This window comes from Pan paniscus, chromosome 5 (assembly GCF_029289425.2).
Source record: "Pan paniscus chromosome 5, NHGRI_mPanPan1-v2.0_pri, whole genome shotgun sequence".
NCBI lineage: Eukaryota > Metazoa > Chordata > Mammalia > Primates > Hominidae > Pan > Pan paniscus.
In genome coordinates, this window is record NC_073254.2 from 175261317 (window position 1) to 175278137 (window position 16821).

The 16821-nt window shown below is 45.7% G+C and overlaps 1 protein-coding gene across 9 annotated transcripts in view; it reads left to right on the forward strand.

The window, feature by feature from the left end:
- The window catches only part of TIAM2 (TIAM Rac1 associated GEF 2), a 264916-nt gene that overhangs the window by 245145 nt on the left and 2950 nt on the right, over positions 1-16821 (forward strand). For all 9 annotated transcript variants that reach the window (XM_008974986.4, XM_055114256.2, XM_063605529.1 and 6 more), the window contains 11 exons: positions 2607-2786; positions 6082-6150; positions 6729-6854; positions 7684-7792; positions 10060-10239; positions 11910-12028; positions 12964-13072; positions 13994-14052; positions 14996-15101; positions 16021-16108; positions 16467-16621. In XM_008974986.4, coding sequence (XP_008973234.4) covers positions 2607-2786; positions 6082-6150; positions 6729-6854; positions 7684-7792; positions 10060-10239; positions 11910-12028; positions 12964-13072; positions 13994-14052; positions 14996-15101; positions 16021-16108; positions 16467-16621 — 1300 coding nt within the window. The remainder of the gene's footprint in view (positions 1-2606; positions 2787-6081; positions 6151-6728; positions 6855-7683; positions 7793-10059; positions 10240-11909; positions 12029-12963; positions 13073-13993; positions 14053-14995; positions 15102-16020; positions 16109-16466; positions 16622-16821) is intronic.

Below are 16821 nucleotides of genomic sequence, written 5' to 3' on the forward strand. Positions count from 1 at the left end.
GTCCCTCTTTACTTATGCAAATGTCTGCAGCCAGCTTAGATTTCTCTTCAGAAAATGGGATTTTCTTTTCTATTGCATTGTCAGGCTACAAATTTTCCAAAGTTTTATGCTCTGCCTCCTCTATAAGGCTGAATGCCTTTACCAGCACTCAAGTCACATCTTGAATGCTTTGCTGCTTAGAAATTTCTTCTCCCAGATACCTTAAATCATCTCTCAAGTTCAAAGTTCCACAAATCTCTAGGGCAGGGGCAAAATGCCGCCAATCTGTTGGCTAAAACATAACAAGAGTCAGCTTTGCTCCAGTTCCCAACAAGTTCCTCATCTCCATCTGAGACCACCTCAGCCTGGACCTTATTATTCATTTCACTATCAGCATCTTTGTCAAACCCATTCAACAAGTCTCTAGGAAGTTCCAAACTTTTCCACACTTTCCTGTCTTCTTCTGAGCCCTCCAAACTGTTCCAACCTCTGCCTGTTACCCAGCTCTGAAGTTGCCTCCACATTTTCAGTTATGTTTTCAGCAGTGCCCCCGACTCAAAAGAGAAGCGATTCTACTGAAGGAGCTCAGCCATCTGGGAGTTCCCATGGCAGACATCTGTTAGGGTCTCACCCTTACCTGCCCCTTGAGGTAGGCCTGGAACATTACTGGGCTCCTTTTCCCACTGCACCTTTGGCACATTCTCTGGTTCTCCCTTGGAGCACGCTCCCTCCAGGACATGTTACAACCCTTTCACCGAAGCCTTCCTGGACAACCGATTCTAAAATGCTGCCTCTATTCATTTAATGTTTATTATAACTCTTCATTTGTTCCACAGAAGTCTTTGTTGATTCCAGACTGCCTTAGGCTATGCTTTGGGGTTTCCAGCCTTGGTGAGTCTTACCTCTTTGTGTAGGAACTGTTTCTACTTCTTTGGAGAAAAGCAGGCCCTCAATTGATGACCACTGAATTGAACTGAAAGACTAGCCAGAGATCAATGTTGAGTTTTAATGTGGATTGTATATTTCCATCATATGACAACACTGTGTTGGTGGGGGTTGGGGCATAGAACAGAGAGGGCAGTTGAGAGTGGCCTCTTTTTATTTTGGGGTGCTTCAGTTTGTCAAGAGACAGACTGTATAAAAAGCATGCATCAGGCTACCAAGTTTGACCAACATGCTTGTGTAAGCTTTCTGCAATATCCAAGGAAAGAAAATGAATTATGTGAATATTAAGAGATGCTCCTGAGAAGTTCAGCTTCTTACCCAAGACAGAGATGGATAGAGGTCAGGCATGAAGGCATTTAAGCTGAAAAAAGGAGGGTTTTTTAGTTGACAGTCAGAAAGTTGCTGGCTGTTAATGGATGCCAGTCATTTGTGTTGGGACTCAGCTGCATTGTTCAGTAAGAATTTCAGTGCAGCGGAGGTGGGCTGAGTACTTCCTGTGCTGGCCAGTGAGCTGGCTGCTGGCGGAGATGTGAAAGAAAGAAGCCACCCTGCCCTCACTGGGCTTCCAGATGGGGAGGTGGTGAAGTGGGGTGGAGATGTGAGGGTGGAATGGAAAGAATGAGAAGTAAAAGGACACTTTGTAATCTGACCCTGCTCCAGCAACTGTGGAAGCGTTTCAGGGTAGACACCTGTGAGGCTTTCCAGCCAAAGTCTGGTGGATACAGATAGGCTGTCCTTGAGAAGGCGGCAGCACATGGTGCTTCTGTCTGAATAGGAGCTTGTGCCAAAGGCCAGTGGTCCCCCCAGACGGTCATGTTCCTTCTTGTCTCTTCATCTATGTGATTCCTTTCCCATGACTGGGAGCGAGTATTTCCTCTGAGCCCACATTCCCTAGGCCTGGCCCTGGCTCCCTGCTAAGACCAGCTTAGCTCCCTCCTCGCAGAGGTTTCCTCTGGGGCCGGTTGATCCCTGGCCTCTCATCCTCGCCAGGCCTTATGTGTCCTCTGCTCCCTGCCTGTGTGCTCTGCAGGGCTCTGCACCCCTTTAGGGTGAGGGTGTTACCATCTTCATCTGCTTCTACTCCATTACTAGCATGTGCACCAGCTCAAGACTTTCTCACTCATAATTCTACTTGCCACAAGACTGTGGAGCTGAGCGGTTAGATTGGAGGGCAGAACTCCAGGCCCACTGTGGCCAGGTCGTCCTGTAATTGCTCTTGGGCTGTGCCTCTCTTGAGTCTCTCCGGGCTGTTCTGTGTGGGAGATGGAAAACTGGATTAGGCCAACCATTGAGGGGACTGGGTGGGCCTGTTGAGGCCATCTGCTCTTGTTGCTCCCTAGAAAGCCATAACTTCTTGATTTCAGAGCTACCTCACCTTGACTGCAGAGGGTTAGCCCTAGGCAATGACTCTGTAATTTCAGGTCCAAAGACACATCTAACAGCTGATGTGACAATGGAGAGCCTCGTGTGTAAACTGAACATGAGTGTGGGCGCACATCTTCCTTACTCAGATCTGAAATGATAGCCAGAGGGGTTTGAGGTGAATGAAACCCTTTGCCCTACACAGAGGTCCCTCTGAGATTCCTGCTGAGCACAGACGGAGACACTTGGTGCCCTTGGGGGCAGCGGATACTATCAGGGAGGGGCCCGTGCATTATTTTCCACCTCTTATCCTCTCTCAGAGTGCTGAGCAGATCACTGCACTGTGCAGGAGTTTTAACGACAGTCAGGCCAACGGCATGGAAGGACCGCGGGAGAGTCAGGATCCTCCTCCGAGGCCTCTGGCCCGCCACCTGTCTGATGCAGACCGCCTCCGCAAAGTCATCCAGGAGCTTGTGGACACAGAGAAGTCCTACGTGAAGGTAAGGGAAGAGCTGGGCATTTATGCATTCGTGCCTCTTTGATGATGGCGAGTGGTATGCTGGCAGAGGTCCCCAGATCACCTCTGCCCAGGACACCTGCCACTCCCCAGGGGGGGACACCTGCTCCTTGAATCAGTGAATTGCTCAAGGAAGGGAGGGGAAGAGTGAGAGGGTGGAAGAGCTGAGGAGACTCAGAAAAAAATTAGATCCTTGGCTTATTTTGTTACCAAGGTAGCTTTCACTATGGAAACAGATGTTCTGGTTTGTCATTTGCAATCTGTGGGAAGGGAGTCTGTACTGGTTTAGTATAAGGGGAGAGAGATCATTTTAGGTGATGAGGAACTTGGGAACAATCTGTACATACGTGACGGCTGATCCAGGCCCCACAGTCCTGGCGGTGGCCCGGGCCAGCCCTGCCTGGTGGTTGTCATCGTGTAGAACTGGGACGCACGCACTAGGTAGTGGTCAGCACGTGGGAATATCCTTGCACCATTATGAAGGGGCAGTTGCCGAGTATCTTGAGTACCCGAAGAATTCATTTATCCATCTCATAAGCCCCCAGTCAGTGGTTTGAGAAAGATTTTATGAAGAATACAGGAGCCTGGGGAGCAGAGTTCTTTTGCTTTGTTTCCTGGAGCTTTGGGACCATTTGAAGCTCACTTCATTTGTCAGTTACTGAAGCAGCGCGGCACGGTGCGGTGGGCTGAGGGTCCAGGCCCGGCTTTGCCTCCGTCTGGCTGTATGGTGGATGGCCCCCTTCAACTCCCTTATTTGGGGTCTGAGACACTCGGTCCCCCTTCTTCTCTAAATGTCTTCCAACTCTGACGTGCTGAGTCCGTGAATTAAGGCTTGGCACACACGTGCGGCTATTACCTTGCTCTGCAAGACAGATCTGAGCTTCCCCTTTTGTTGATGTCACTGTTTTACCAGGACTTCACCTAAGGCCTTATTCACAGGTAGCTTCCCAAAGCCCCTTCTTTTGGCCTCAGAGGGGAGAAAGGAAAGTTAGGAGAGATGACAGTTTAGTTTCATTTTCCATTATGTCTTGTCCTGCATCCAGGGTGTGGAGATGAAGTGAACAGCCAGGCTGTTCAGACTCAAGTTCTGAATAATCCCATCTCCACAGTCACCTTTTTCCAAGTCGCTGTGTGGCGCTGTAGATATTTTGGAAGCTTCAGAGCCCTTCTGACATCTTGAGAATAGTCATGGAGCTCTTGCCCCCAGAGTTAAGGGCAGAGTTGAGAGGAGAATCGATGTCCCTTTTTGGTAATAGTGTTGCTAGAATTTCCTGTTAGGCCACGCTGTACCGGGAGGGTCATTTCAGTGACAGGCTGGCAGAGTACTCAGATGGTGTCATGGGGGAAGTAGACAAGGACCGACTCTCCCTTCTCTCTGCAAGAAACCTGCACTTTGTTTTCTTAGGGCCCCCTGGGTTGCAGCCCTTTGCCCCCGCAGCTCCGCGCGGACCTGACCTTGCTGCCCAGGAAGTCCTCCCAGGCAGCACCAGCCTGTGAGGCATGACTGCCAGGCCCCAACACCCTCGGACAAAATAACCCACACTTGGCACCTGTTGTGATTCACACACACACCACCGTTTCTTCATTTCTTTTTTGTTGCTGACGTTTAACACAGAATCTTGTTGTTTTTTAACCTGGATCCCCTGCATGCTCCTTGAAATTTTTGACATCTATGTGTTCCCTGAGATATGATTCAGTAACTTCCGTCATCTCCCTTCTCTGAGCGGTCTGGCGTGGAATATGGTGAGGGAAGGCCAGGGAGGTTTTTATGGTGAAAGCATCCATGTCACAGGCCTTGCCTTTTGCTCTCTGAACTAAGGCCAGAAAGTTCTGGGGGTGCTTTGGGCTTTATAAAGCTCTGGGTCTTAGATTCCCCTCTTGGGAAGTGAGGGAGTTATTATAGCTGACTTTGCAGTCAACTGCCTCTAGTATTTTAGGACTCAAAATTCTTCAGAATAAAAGAGAAATCTTTTCTATCACTAAACTATATCCTGGTCTTGCCTTCAAATTATTATTATTATTATTATTTTGGAGATGGAGTCTCGCTCTGTCACCCAGGCTGGAGTGCAGTGGCATGATCTTGGCTCACTGCAACCTCCACCTCCTGACTTCAAGAGATTCTCCTGCCTCAGCCTCCTGAGTAGCTGGGACTACAGGCACCCGCCACCACACCCAGCTATTTTTTTTTCTTTTTTTAGTAGAAACAGGGTTTCACCATGTTGGCTTGGCTGGTCTTGAACTCCTGACCTCAGGTGATCCACCCGCCTCTGCCTCCCAAAGTGCTGGGATTACAGGCATGAGACACCATGCCCGGCTTTGGCTTCAAATTATTAAACAAAATCTTTCGCTCATGGGTTTTGTAACTGCAGTCTACTCCCACTATACTGTCCTGCTGGAACCTCGTTTGCAAGAGACCCAAATATGGCTTAGAGTTTAGCCATTAGAGCTGCAGCTCTGTGGGAGTTTTTTATTGCCTTTGAATATGTGAGTTTGAGATTCTGTGAATCAGTCAACCCCAAAGTTGAAGGGCTCCCCAGATCTTGACCCTCCCAGCTCCATGCTGGACCTCTCACTGTGCTCCCTGAGGCAGAAGAGGCCAGGAGCTGGGGTGCACCTGACACCAGTGCCACCCAGACCCCCTTCCTCTGCAGGGAAGTGAGTGCCCCTGCTGCAGTGGCCTGAAGAAAGGGTGTTTCTGTCACCAAGACACTTACCTAAGCAGAGGGAATGATCGAGCTGTAAAGGTGTGGAATCCAGCTGTTGCCTGTATTGTGATATTAAACTCTTTGAATTAGGTGAGCAATAATCACTACTTTTGGGGTCAGGAATTTCAACAAAGGCTGGGTGTGGTGGCTCACGCCTGTAATGCTAGCACTTTGGGAGGCCAAGGCAGGAGGATCACCTGAGGTCAGGAGTTCGAGACCAGCCTGACCAACATGGTGAAACCCTGCCCCTACTAAAAATACAAAAATTAGCTGAGTGTGGTGGAGCACACCTGTAGTCCCAGCTATGTGGGAGGCTGAGGCAGGGGAATCTCTTGAACCCAGGAGGCAGAGGTTGCAGTGAGCTGAGATCATGCCACTGCACTCCAGCCTGGGTGACAGAGCAAGACTCCATCTCAAAAAAAAAAAAAAAAAAAAAAAAAGAATTTCAACAAGGCATAAACTTCATTATCCTGATGCGAGCCTTGGGAGCTGCTGCCAGGTTGCTGCTACCCAAATCTCATGGGTATTTTGGAGACTAAAGCGTTGAAGACACTTTCTTCTATTTTCTTTCAGGATTTGAGCTGCCTCTTTGAATTATACTTAGAGCCACTTCAGAATGAGACCTTTCTTACCCAAGATGAGGTAAATAAAATCACCTTCCTTCTGTCCAGTGATCCACAGGTTAGTCTCTGTTTGCCTTTTAGCAGAACTCCTATGAGAGTATCTCTGCTGATCCCAAAAGAACATCCCAAGACTTAACGGTCTTCTGAGAGTCCCAGGCATAGCCTCCTCCTAAACCACTGCTGTGGCCTCGGCTGCATAACCCAGTGGCAGAGTGTTTACAAAGGCAGAGGGACGGTTATGGTCTTTTTGAGGTAGAAGAGAGTGTGATCAGAAATTCCTTTTCAATACATACCTTTGTAATGTGAAACCACATAATTAGTTCTACTGACTTACATTTTTCTTAATTTGAATTCTGAGAATTTTACATCCACTTAAAAATTTACTGTAGTAATAGAGAATTATGGGGGATGGAGCTGTGAAACTTTCTATGTATAAGCCATATCCCATAATGAATGTGCTGTCTTCTTAAAGGATTTACTTTCTGTCTGCTTTTCCGTGAAGAATTTCCTTGTGATTTATTTGTGGGCCTAAGAGTTAGCGTGGTGTCCTGAACTTCATGGCTAATCCCCTCATTTCAAATCCTGATCTTCACATAGATGGAGTCACTTTTTGGAAGTTTGCCAGAGATGCTTGAGTTTCAGAAGGTGTTTCTGGAGACCCTGGAGGATGGGATTTCAGCATCATCTGACTTTAACACCCTAGAAACCCCCTCACAGTTTAGAGTAAGTATCTCAGATTTAGGCTTAAAGTAAAAATACGTGGCTATGGTGCACAATTCTCTCATGAGAAAGAATTTCTTGTCCTGTGACTATTGACTATTTATTGTCCTGTGACTATTTCCTTGCACCGTTTTCCTCTGTCAGGTGGTAAAGGAAGGCTGCATTTTTTTTTTTGTTTTTCCTGGCGCAGGTGCTTTTGGTAGTCAGAAGTCCGGCAGCACCTCCCGCCTGGTTGTTGACCACGCACGTGCTCTTTTCTCAGCTGCTGTGAAGGATATCCAGGGTGGTTGCTTCTGAAACCAGAGCTCCTACCCTGTGTGCCCAATCCTTCTTCCCCGTGGTCATGTGGATCTGGGATTAAGAGAATAGGTTTCTAATTGCTGGGCTCAAGCCCTCTCTTCTATGAAGCACCAGTGCTCCATAGCATCCGTGTAAGCCGCAGTGTGGCAGGAAGCCCCTCCAAGGGGACCTGCAACCATGCAGACAGCACCACTCTCCCCAAGCAATGCAGAGTTGGCTTTATTAGTGAACCTCTCGGATTGTTTACATCCCACCTTGTCAGCTGTATTTTTATAGAACTTTCTTTGTTTCTTGTCCTTGGATTGCACACTGTCAGTAGGCTCTGCCGCTGGAAACTTTGCAGTCAAGCTAGAGACCTGCCAGGGGAGCGCCTGGGCTGTTCCCCACCTCCTGTGTGGATGGAGCAGGTCTGAACTTCTCCAAGGCATTAGTGCTATGGAATCTGACAGAAGCCATGGGGCCGTCAAATGCCATAAGCCAGCACGCATTGATTAAACCATGTCTGATTTGACTTTCCCCTCTGCCCTTCTAGAAATTACTGTTTTCCCTTGGAGGCTCTTTCCTTTATTACGCGGACCACTTTAAACTGTACAGTGGATTCTGTGCTAACCATATCAAAGTACAGAAGGTTCTGGAGCGAGGTAAGTTGCTTATGCCTTTTATAGTTTTTTTTTTTTTTTGCATTTTTAACTGTTAGTAAAGGGTAAATCTGTATTTAACAAGTAGAGAGTAAGTACAATTTTGATGTATTAAGGTCCATCCTTGACCTTGACAGTGACAAATATTAAAGGGAAAGGTTTCTGTTTCTGTCAGTTAATTAGTAGCTGGGAACAAGTATGCCTAAGAGCAGAGATGTTGCTTTGCCATGTGTCACTTTGCTGTCAGTTACATCTGGATTCTTTTCTTGCCAAATTCCTTTCTCTAAAAACTTGCAACCCCAAAACCTAGATGGGAGTAGAAAGAAATGCATGCTATGGTTTTTTTTTTTTTCCTTGTTAATCTTCTTAAGCCTGAGGAGCCACAACAGCCTACCATCAAACTCACAAGAAGTGTGTCAGCTGAAAGTAAAGTTTCTCTGGTGCAACTGGAAAGAGCTCACATTTCCCAAAGGTTGCTCTTCGGTGTTTCTCTCTGCGTGGGCCTGGAGGGCACCTGGAGGTTTATCCTGACGCCCTTAGTGCTCATTCATGTCCACGGATGCAGCTCTGCCATTGGATTTTAATCCAGAACGTCATGATATCCCAGAAGAAAAGCCCCACATTTAAAAAGTGGGGTCTTAGAGTGCTTCAAATGAGCAAGACCCAGCCCAAATCCATCTTCTCCAGTTGCTTTAGACAGTTGCTGAACTCTGTTGTCATTTCCTCCCACAAACACCCTCTTTTAAATTAAATTTAATTAATTAATTAATTTTAAAAATGTAAAAATGTTCATAGAAATGGGTCTCACTGTGTTGCCCAGGCTGGTCTCAAACTCCTGGCCTCAAGTGATCCTCCTATCTAGGCCTCCCAAAGTGCTGGGATTATAGGCATGAGCGACCACGCCTGGCCCACAAGCACCTTTGTATTGACAGTCTGTAGTACAGTGAAAGCATACCAATGTACTTGTCAATACATATTGACAGTCAGTGCAGTACAGTGAAAGCATACCAATGGCTTGCTCCGTTCCTCCTTTGTCATAAAGAAGAGGGGTCCTGTCACCACCTACTTGGCCTGGTAATCACATTCAAAATGGTATTGCATCTCCTAGAATGTTGTAGATTTTGATCTTACAACACAATCCCAAATAAGGGTGTATCTTCCTTCAGAGTAGCTGCATTCCAAGCAACTGGGCATCCAGTGCCAACTGGTGGAATCCAAGTAGCACTGGTGTATCTGCTGGTACCCAAACCAAATGCACCTGGATTCCTACACACACCCTTCATGGCACTCAGACAAAGGGGCAGTTTTCACTGCCAGAGAGGGTCCTACTGCCATGCCTGGTGGAAGGGAGCTGTGGCTCTAGGTATGCAAAAGGTGAATCTGCTTGGAGCTGTGGAGTGAAGGCTGTAGGCTGCAGGCTGCGGTGCCTGTCACCTTACTTTACAGGAGAAAAGATACTGCTTTCCAGATAGCCCTTAAGTGTACAGAATACAAATAAGCAACAACTAGAGTGAGGCCAGTGGGAAAAACACTGGTTTATTTTCCTTTATGAAATTTTTGTGGGTATGGTGTAGGGTCTGGATAACATTGCTTAATGGCTTTTTTGATGTTTTTTTTGAGATGGAGTCTCACTTTGTTGCCTAGGCTGGAGTGCAGTGGCACGATCTTGGCTCACTGCAACCTCCACCTCAGGAGTTCAGGTGATTCTCCTCCCTCAGCCTCCTGAGTAGCTGGGATTACAGGTGCCCACCACCACGCCCGGCTAATTTTTGTATTTTTAGTGGAGACGGGTTTCACCATGTTGGCCAGGCTGGTCTCGAACTCGTGACCTCAGGTGATCTGCCCGCCTCAGCCTCCCAAAGTGCTGGGATTACGGGCGTGAGCCACTGCACCTGGCCACGCTTCATGGCTTTTAATGAATTGTTTGAAACTCACTTTTTAGGCCACCTATAACAATATTTCTCATGGGTATGCATGAAATGTGTCTTTAAAGTCAGACATTCCTGCATTTTGAGTCGGTGTTAGTCTTTGGGGCGCAGCCTGCATTCCATCCTCGGAAGCTTCCAGCACTCCAGGGCTCTGTCAGGGCTGTGAGGCGGAATCCCACGCTGACAGCTGGGTGCCTGACCCACTGATGTGTTGGGGTTTTCATTAAAGAATGGCATGAGGAGGACTATAGAAATAGATGATCTATAAATGTTAAAAGAGAAATGAAGAATTTAATTCACCCCACTGTGCTCTTCTGAGGTCTTTTATCCATCTGCTTGTAGCTAAAACTGACAAAGCCTTCAAGGCTTTTCTGGACACCCGGAACCCCACCAAGCAGCATTCCTCCACGCTGGAGTCCTACCTCATCAAGCCGGTTCAGAGAGTGCTCAAGTACCCACTGCTGCTCAAGGAGCTGGTGTCCCTGACGGACCAGGAGAGCGAGGAGCACTACCACCTGACGGGTGAGGAGGCGGCGGCACCTCCGGGCGAGGGCCTGCACAGGGCGGCGAGGGGCTGCCAGCCGTGCCCTGGGCCTGACAGCTCACCTCTTCCTCGCCTAGTGGCACGTCCTAAGTCACTTTTCAGTTCTGCGATGGTTAATCTTAGGTTTCACGTGAATATGTGAAACTAGCTAGGCGTCTGGTCACTCCTTTAGAGCTTACAAAATACTTGGGTAAAAATGATCTCATCCGGGTAGCGCCATACCCCTCCTATGCAGGGATGATTCTGTCTTCACTCTCAAAATAAGTAAATTACCTCAGGTCACGTGGCTGTGAAACAGTGCCGCTGGAACTGAAAATAAGGCCTATTTTCCTACCACTTGGTTAAGTTTTGTGGGGTCCGCCGCCCGAGCTGCTGGTCGGATTTGTTGGGTGAGGCTCCACCTTGTGGAGATCTCTGAGCAGAGCTCGGCTTCAAAACCAAACTCCCAATGATGGGTTATGCTTTCAAGTCGCTGCTGGTGTGTTACTGTTTGAACCTCTGAAATTACTGGCCTGAGACACAATTTGTCAAAAACACAAAGCCTTGCAGTTTGATAGTAAATAGAGGATCCTTAAAGAGGGGCTTTATTTGGGTTGGAGATAGTGATTTGTTCATATGTTGAAACTAGGAGGTCCAATTAAACCACAGGTGATAAAATTTATGGGGAGAGAGGCTTATTAACACTTTAGTATTACTGAATAATAAATACTAAGAAGAGCGTAAATTAAACTGGCTTTTTTTCCATGACAAGCATACTTTGGTATCAAAATCAACAAGAGGAAAGCATTTTTGTATGACAGTTAAATTCTATAAGTAAATAATACAAATTATGTTCAGAATTCATACTATTTAAAAACTTCATTTTGTATTAAGATGATCTTTAGAAGGGTTTGATTTAAAAACTTCCTTCCAAACTTCCCTCCAGATAGAATTAAAATGCTGAATTGGGAGAAAAAAAAGTATAAAGAATACTGAATTTAGAAGTGACCTAAAATTTTGCTTTTTGGCTTTTATAAAATAATGTATCTCTCATATTCCCTCGCGAAAGTTATGAACATATACCATATATAAATGCAAACAATTGTTCTGTCAGTCAGTCATGTACTGGGGTGTTTTTAAGTTCCATTTAAACCTACTAGATCCGGGTTCCCAGAAGGGCAAGCCAAACTCGAGAGCTGGTGCCCTAAGCCCAGTCAGGCTTGGGTTTGAAGCCTGGCTCCATTCTTGTGCTTTCCTCTCTGGAACTCTGGCAGAATATCCTGCACTCACTTTTCTCATCTGTAAAATGGGATGGTTTAGTCTTTGAGTTATTGCGGGCACTAAATGAGATGATTCACAGAAATCACCTGTCGTGATCCTTGCTAAGTAGAAAGTGCTCCAGAAATGTCAGTTGTTGTTATTAGTGATACTTTTCACTGATACTCTGTCTCATTTCAAAAAGAATTTGAAGTAGGAGATAATTTTGCTGTTCTTCATTCTAAGGGCTGGGCTACAGAGGGCTGTTGTGACTTATTCTGAATGTAATGCTCCTGCTAGTGGGTACTGGTCTGGAATCCTGAGTTGAATCTTGACTCCATTCATTATTACTGTTGGATAGAATCTAAAACAAATAACAGTTATGAAATAAATATGATTTCATATCTTGCAGAAGCACTAAAGGCAATGGAGAAAGTAGCGAGCCACATCAATGAGATGCAGAAGATCTATGAGGATTATGGGACCGTGTTTGACCAGCTAGTAGCTGAGCAGAGCGGAACAGAGAAGGAGGTCCGTGAGGCATCTGCACCCTGGGAGCCTAGTGCATGTGGTGTGGGGTCTGTAGGTGACCTTCTAGATAGGCTGCCCTGTCAGGACTTTCCTGGAGGAGAAAATGCCTAAGATTTTTCTTGATAACAATGTGTCTAATGAACTACACAATTTACATATAGACATATCATAAAATTCATTACACTGGTTTAAAATATAACCTTATGTTCACATTGTCTGGAACATCCATGGAGGGTGAGAGCTGGCAGAGGGTGGGGTGGAGAAAGGACATGGGAACTGGCATGTGGAGTCTGGGGCTTTTCCTTTTTGATTTTGCCTTTTTTTTTTTTTTTTAACATCAAATATTGGTGGTTACCTGCTTACTTATAAAACTAGTCCAAGCAGGATTTGACATTTTCTGTATTTTTCCTTTTTATCTGATTGCTTAATTTAGAATCTTGTGCTTCTAAAGCCAGCATGCAGGAAGTAGCATAGTTTAGGGAGAAAATGGCAGGAACAGGAAAGAGCTGGAGATCAGTCCTTCACTCTGGCCAGTTTCAATGCTGGTGCTCTTTTATCAGCAGCCCGAATGGAGCTCAGAGGTGATGGATGTACTAGATCCCAGGCGAAAGCTTACAAAAGGCACTCTGGAAGAACCACGAACACTGGTAGAGTTCATCTTATGGAAATTGAGTTGGTCACAAGGCATGTCTCACCTACATGTGCGTGCATTGGAGCAAAATGCCTTCACCTTTATGTTATTCATCAGACACTTGGGTGCTTAACTCATATTTTCAAAAGCTCCACTGTTTAAGGCCCCATGTTTACAGGTATCATAAAAATTAAACCAGCTGTGCTTGCATTTTAGCAATGACTGTGTGTACATCACTATCTAACAAGAGATCATCTAGCCTGGGATTTCCGTATCTTCCTTACCTCCTGTTTTCACAATCTAGGTAACAGAACTTTCGATGGGAGAGCTTCTGATGCACTCTACGGTTTCCTGGTTGAATCCATTTCTGTCTCTAGGAAAAGCTAGAAAGGACCTTGAGCTCACAGTATTTGGTTAGTATTCCATTCAGAAGAATGCAGACTGAACAGAGGCTGGGATTACGGAAGAACTTCACTAGCCGCACCAGTCCAGCTCACTCCTGAGCTCCAGGAGTCAGAATTGCTATAATGGTTGGGGACTTAACAGGGCCAGCCCCCAACTATTTGAAACTCCGGCATTGCTCTGCATCCTCATTATCTTGTTCTCCCTTCTGCTGCTTGGCTCAGGCCAAGTGTTACAGGAACAGATCCCTGAGGCTATTTTGAAACCTGCTATCTTTTTCTTTTTCTTTTTTTGAGACGAGGTTTTGCTCTTGTTGCCCAGGCTGGAGTGCAATGGTGTGATCTCTGCTCACTGCAACCTCCACCTCCCAGGTTCAAGCGATTCCCCTGCCTAAGCCTCCTGAGTAGCTGGGATTACAGGTGCTCGCCACCAGGCCCGGCTGATTTTTGTATTTTTAGTAGAGATGGGGTTTCACCATGCTGGCCAGACTGGTCTCGAACTCCTGACCTCAGGTGATCCACCTGCCTCAGCCTCCCAGAGTGCTGGGATTACAGGCATTAGCCACCGTGCCTGGCCAGAAACCTGCTATCTTAATAGTCTGCTGTATTTCAAATGTTTTAATTCTGAGAGTTGGGAGAACAAGTGACAGTATATTGTCACTGAGATGAACACAGTGTCCTCAGCTTTCAATAAAACAAAGAGTTTAAAAAAGCCAAGATCAACTTCTAATAGTAGCTTTTAAATAAGCAGGTGCTTCTGCATAGTTCAAATATGAGCGAAAGGGAAGTACCATTTATTCACTCATGTTGGCAGAGTGAGGTCTTAGAGACTCATACGTTTGAAGAGCGTTACTGTTAAGACATTCAGCTCTAGTTTAACCTTGGAAGAGTTTGCATAAAATAAAGACTTTCTTTCTCTTTTCCTTTCTTTAGTTTTTAAGAGAGCCGTCATACTGGTTTATAAAGAAAACTGCAAACTGAAAAAGAAATTGGTAAGGCAAAAATTCATTTTAATTTAAGCTACCTTTTCATAGCTGTATCTTCCTATTAACGTTGAACTGAAAAGCCCACTGAGCACCAAGGCTGGGCTGACTGATACTGCTTACTCTGAGGGTAACTAACCCCATCACATACTGAGAGCGTTTCTGAGTCTCCCCATGAAAGATGTCTGTTTTAAAAGAAGATGTACAGCTGGGCACGGTGGCTCATGCCTGTAATCTCAGCACTTTGGGAGGCTGAGGCTTGAGCCCAGGAATTTGAGACCAGCCTGGCCAACATGGTGAAACCCTGCCTCTACCAAAAATACAAGTAACTGGGTGTGGTAGCACGTGCCTGTAGTCCCAGCTACTCGGGAGGCTGAGGCAGGAGGATCAATTGAGCCCAAGAGGTGGAAGCTGCAGTGAGCCTTGATCATGCCACTGCATTCCAGTCTGTGCGACAGAGTGAGACCCTGTCAATAAATACATAAATAAGTAAATAAAGTAGATAAATACTCATATGGGGGCCTACATAGAACATCGACTTTTATATCCCTGAAAATGGCCCATGTTTGTTCCATAAACATAGTCTGTGAAACTTTGGTTTATTTTCAAATGCCTTTACCTTCACTCAGAAAAAAACAAAGCCTAGCTGTGGATACCATATGCCATTGGTTTACCATTCAGAGGCAGCATCAGGGCGTGGAAGCCTTGGCTGCTGTTCTTGCTTTGAGACCTGTAACTGCTTCTGAACCACAACTCCGCCTCCGCACCTTCCCTAGCATGTGAGGTCTTTGAGAACTGGGTGCGTAGCTGATTGACTTCTGTGCCCTGAACACCCACATGGCTGCTCGGAGACTCGCCCACAGGGAGAACATAAACTTCTATTCACTGTGCACACATCCTCCCTCAGTGACAGCTTCCCTAACACTTTTCTTGGTGGGCCTTCATGTTACAGCCCTCGAATTCCCGGCCTGCACACAACTCTACTGACTTGGACCCATTTAAATTCCGCTGGTTGATCCCCATCTCCGCGCTTCAAGTCAGACTGGGGAATCCAGCAGGTAACTGTTTCGTGCAGTACGATGCCAGAAAAAGCATTTTAGTAGACTTAACTGTGGAATGTAAATTAAGAAAGGACCTTGGGGATAATTTTTGGTGCCTTTTATTTTATAGACAAGGAAAATGAGGACAAGAGAGGTTGTTTTGATGTTCCTTAGCAGACTTCTGGGAGAAACTAAATGCTGGTGGATAGCTTTTTCTTTGCCAAATGCCTTTCATTGTTTCCTTATTTTCCCTATCAATAGTTTTCAACATTTTCCTTTCTGCCTTGATACCCTAAAATGTGTTAGAAAAACAAAGATCCACAAATTTATGTTTTTACAAATTTAGAATACAGCAGAAAATTCCTTAAGGTTAGGTAGTACTGTAGGTGATATAAAAAGAAAAAAATCTTTGACTCTGGAAAATGTTCAGAGATCCTTCCAGAGTAACCTTGTTTTGGTGACAGGTATCTGGTGACAGAAGAGGCCAGCAGGCTGAGTCATGCAGTGACCTGCTGGGCTTCTGTTTAACTTTTGTCAGAAGTGCTTATGTTTTCGAGAAAATGACCACATTTGGGGCAGGCCTCTTTTACCTCAAGTACCCCAGCTCCTGTTCCTTCCAAGGAAAGGGCAAAACTGCAAAGGAGGTTGAAGAATAGGATCCACTGAATCTCCTTTTCCCCAGAGAGGGGCTCCAGAGAGAGGGTGAAGGCAGTTCAGATGGAGGAAAATCTGCAGCAGGAAATGTAAAAAGTAACCAAAAGGCATTTCAGTTCTTGTAACTGTGAAAATCATACATAGAACAAGCCACAGAAGAAAATGAGCCAGGACTGGGAATATTAGACTTTCTTAACTGATGAGATTTAAACTTTACAAGTGTTCTTAACCACAGCATTTTGGGCAAAGTTGTAGACTCTTGTTTCCATTTCCTTTTACATAGGGACAGAAAATAATTCCATATGGGAACTGATCCATACGAAGTCAGAAATAGAAGGACGGCCAGAAACCATCTTTCAGTTGTGTTGCAGGTATGACTGACTTCCAAAGATTAAAACCAACAGAAATAACATAGAATTATGTCTCTTAAGGGAATTTATATTTAGTGCCCTCCTGAATTTTGATGACATCAGGGTCATACTCCCCATCCTCCGAAAAAGGCAACTGAGGCCGCTAGTAGGAGACTATGTTGATTAAATAAATATCAAAATCTTAAGAGTGATCAATTCTCACCTCCTTCTGTACGGGAGGCCACATGGCACTGCTGTTGGGTGGCTGGCTGGCAGCCTGGTCCAGCAGGTGCAAGGCACAGGAACACAGGCGGGCGTGGAATGGAAGCACGATGAACACTGTGGACACTTCTGCTGTTTTCTCTCCCCCCCCACCCAGTGACAGTGAAAGCAAAACCAACATTGTTAAGGTGATTCGTTCTATTCTGAGGGAAAACTTCAGGCGTCACATAAAGTGTGAATTACCACTGGAGAAAACGTGTAAGGATCGCCTGGTACCTCTTAAGAACCGAGTTCCTGTTTCGGCCAAATTAGGTGAGAATTTTGCTAGCCTTGTGTTTATTCAACAAAATATTATGAGCTTCTGAAAAGGATATATGCTCTTGTAACATAGCTGTGACTTTTCACTTTGTAAGTCATCGAGGTACCTTTATCTCCTTTTAAGAAACCTAAACATGCCTCTTGCTCCCAGACATTCTACTGTAAAATACAGCCACCCCCAACCCCCAGTCCCT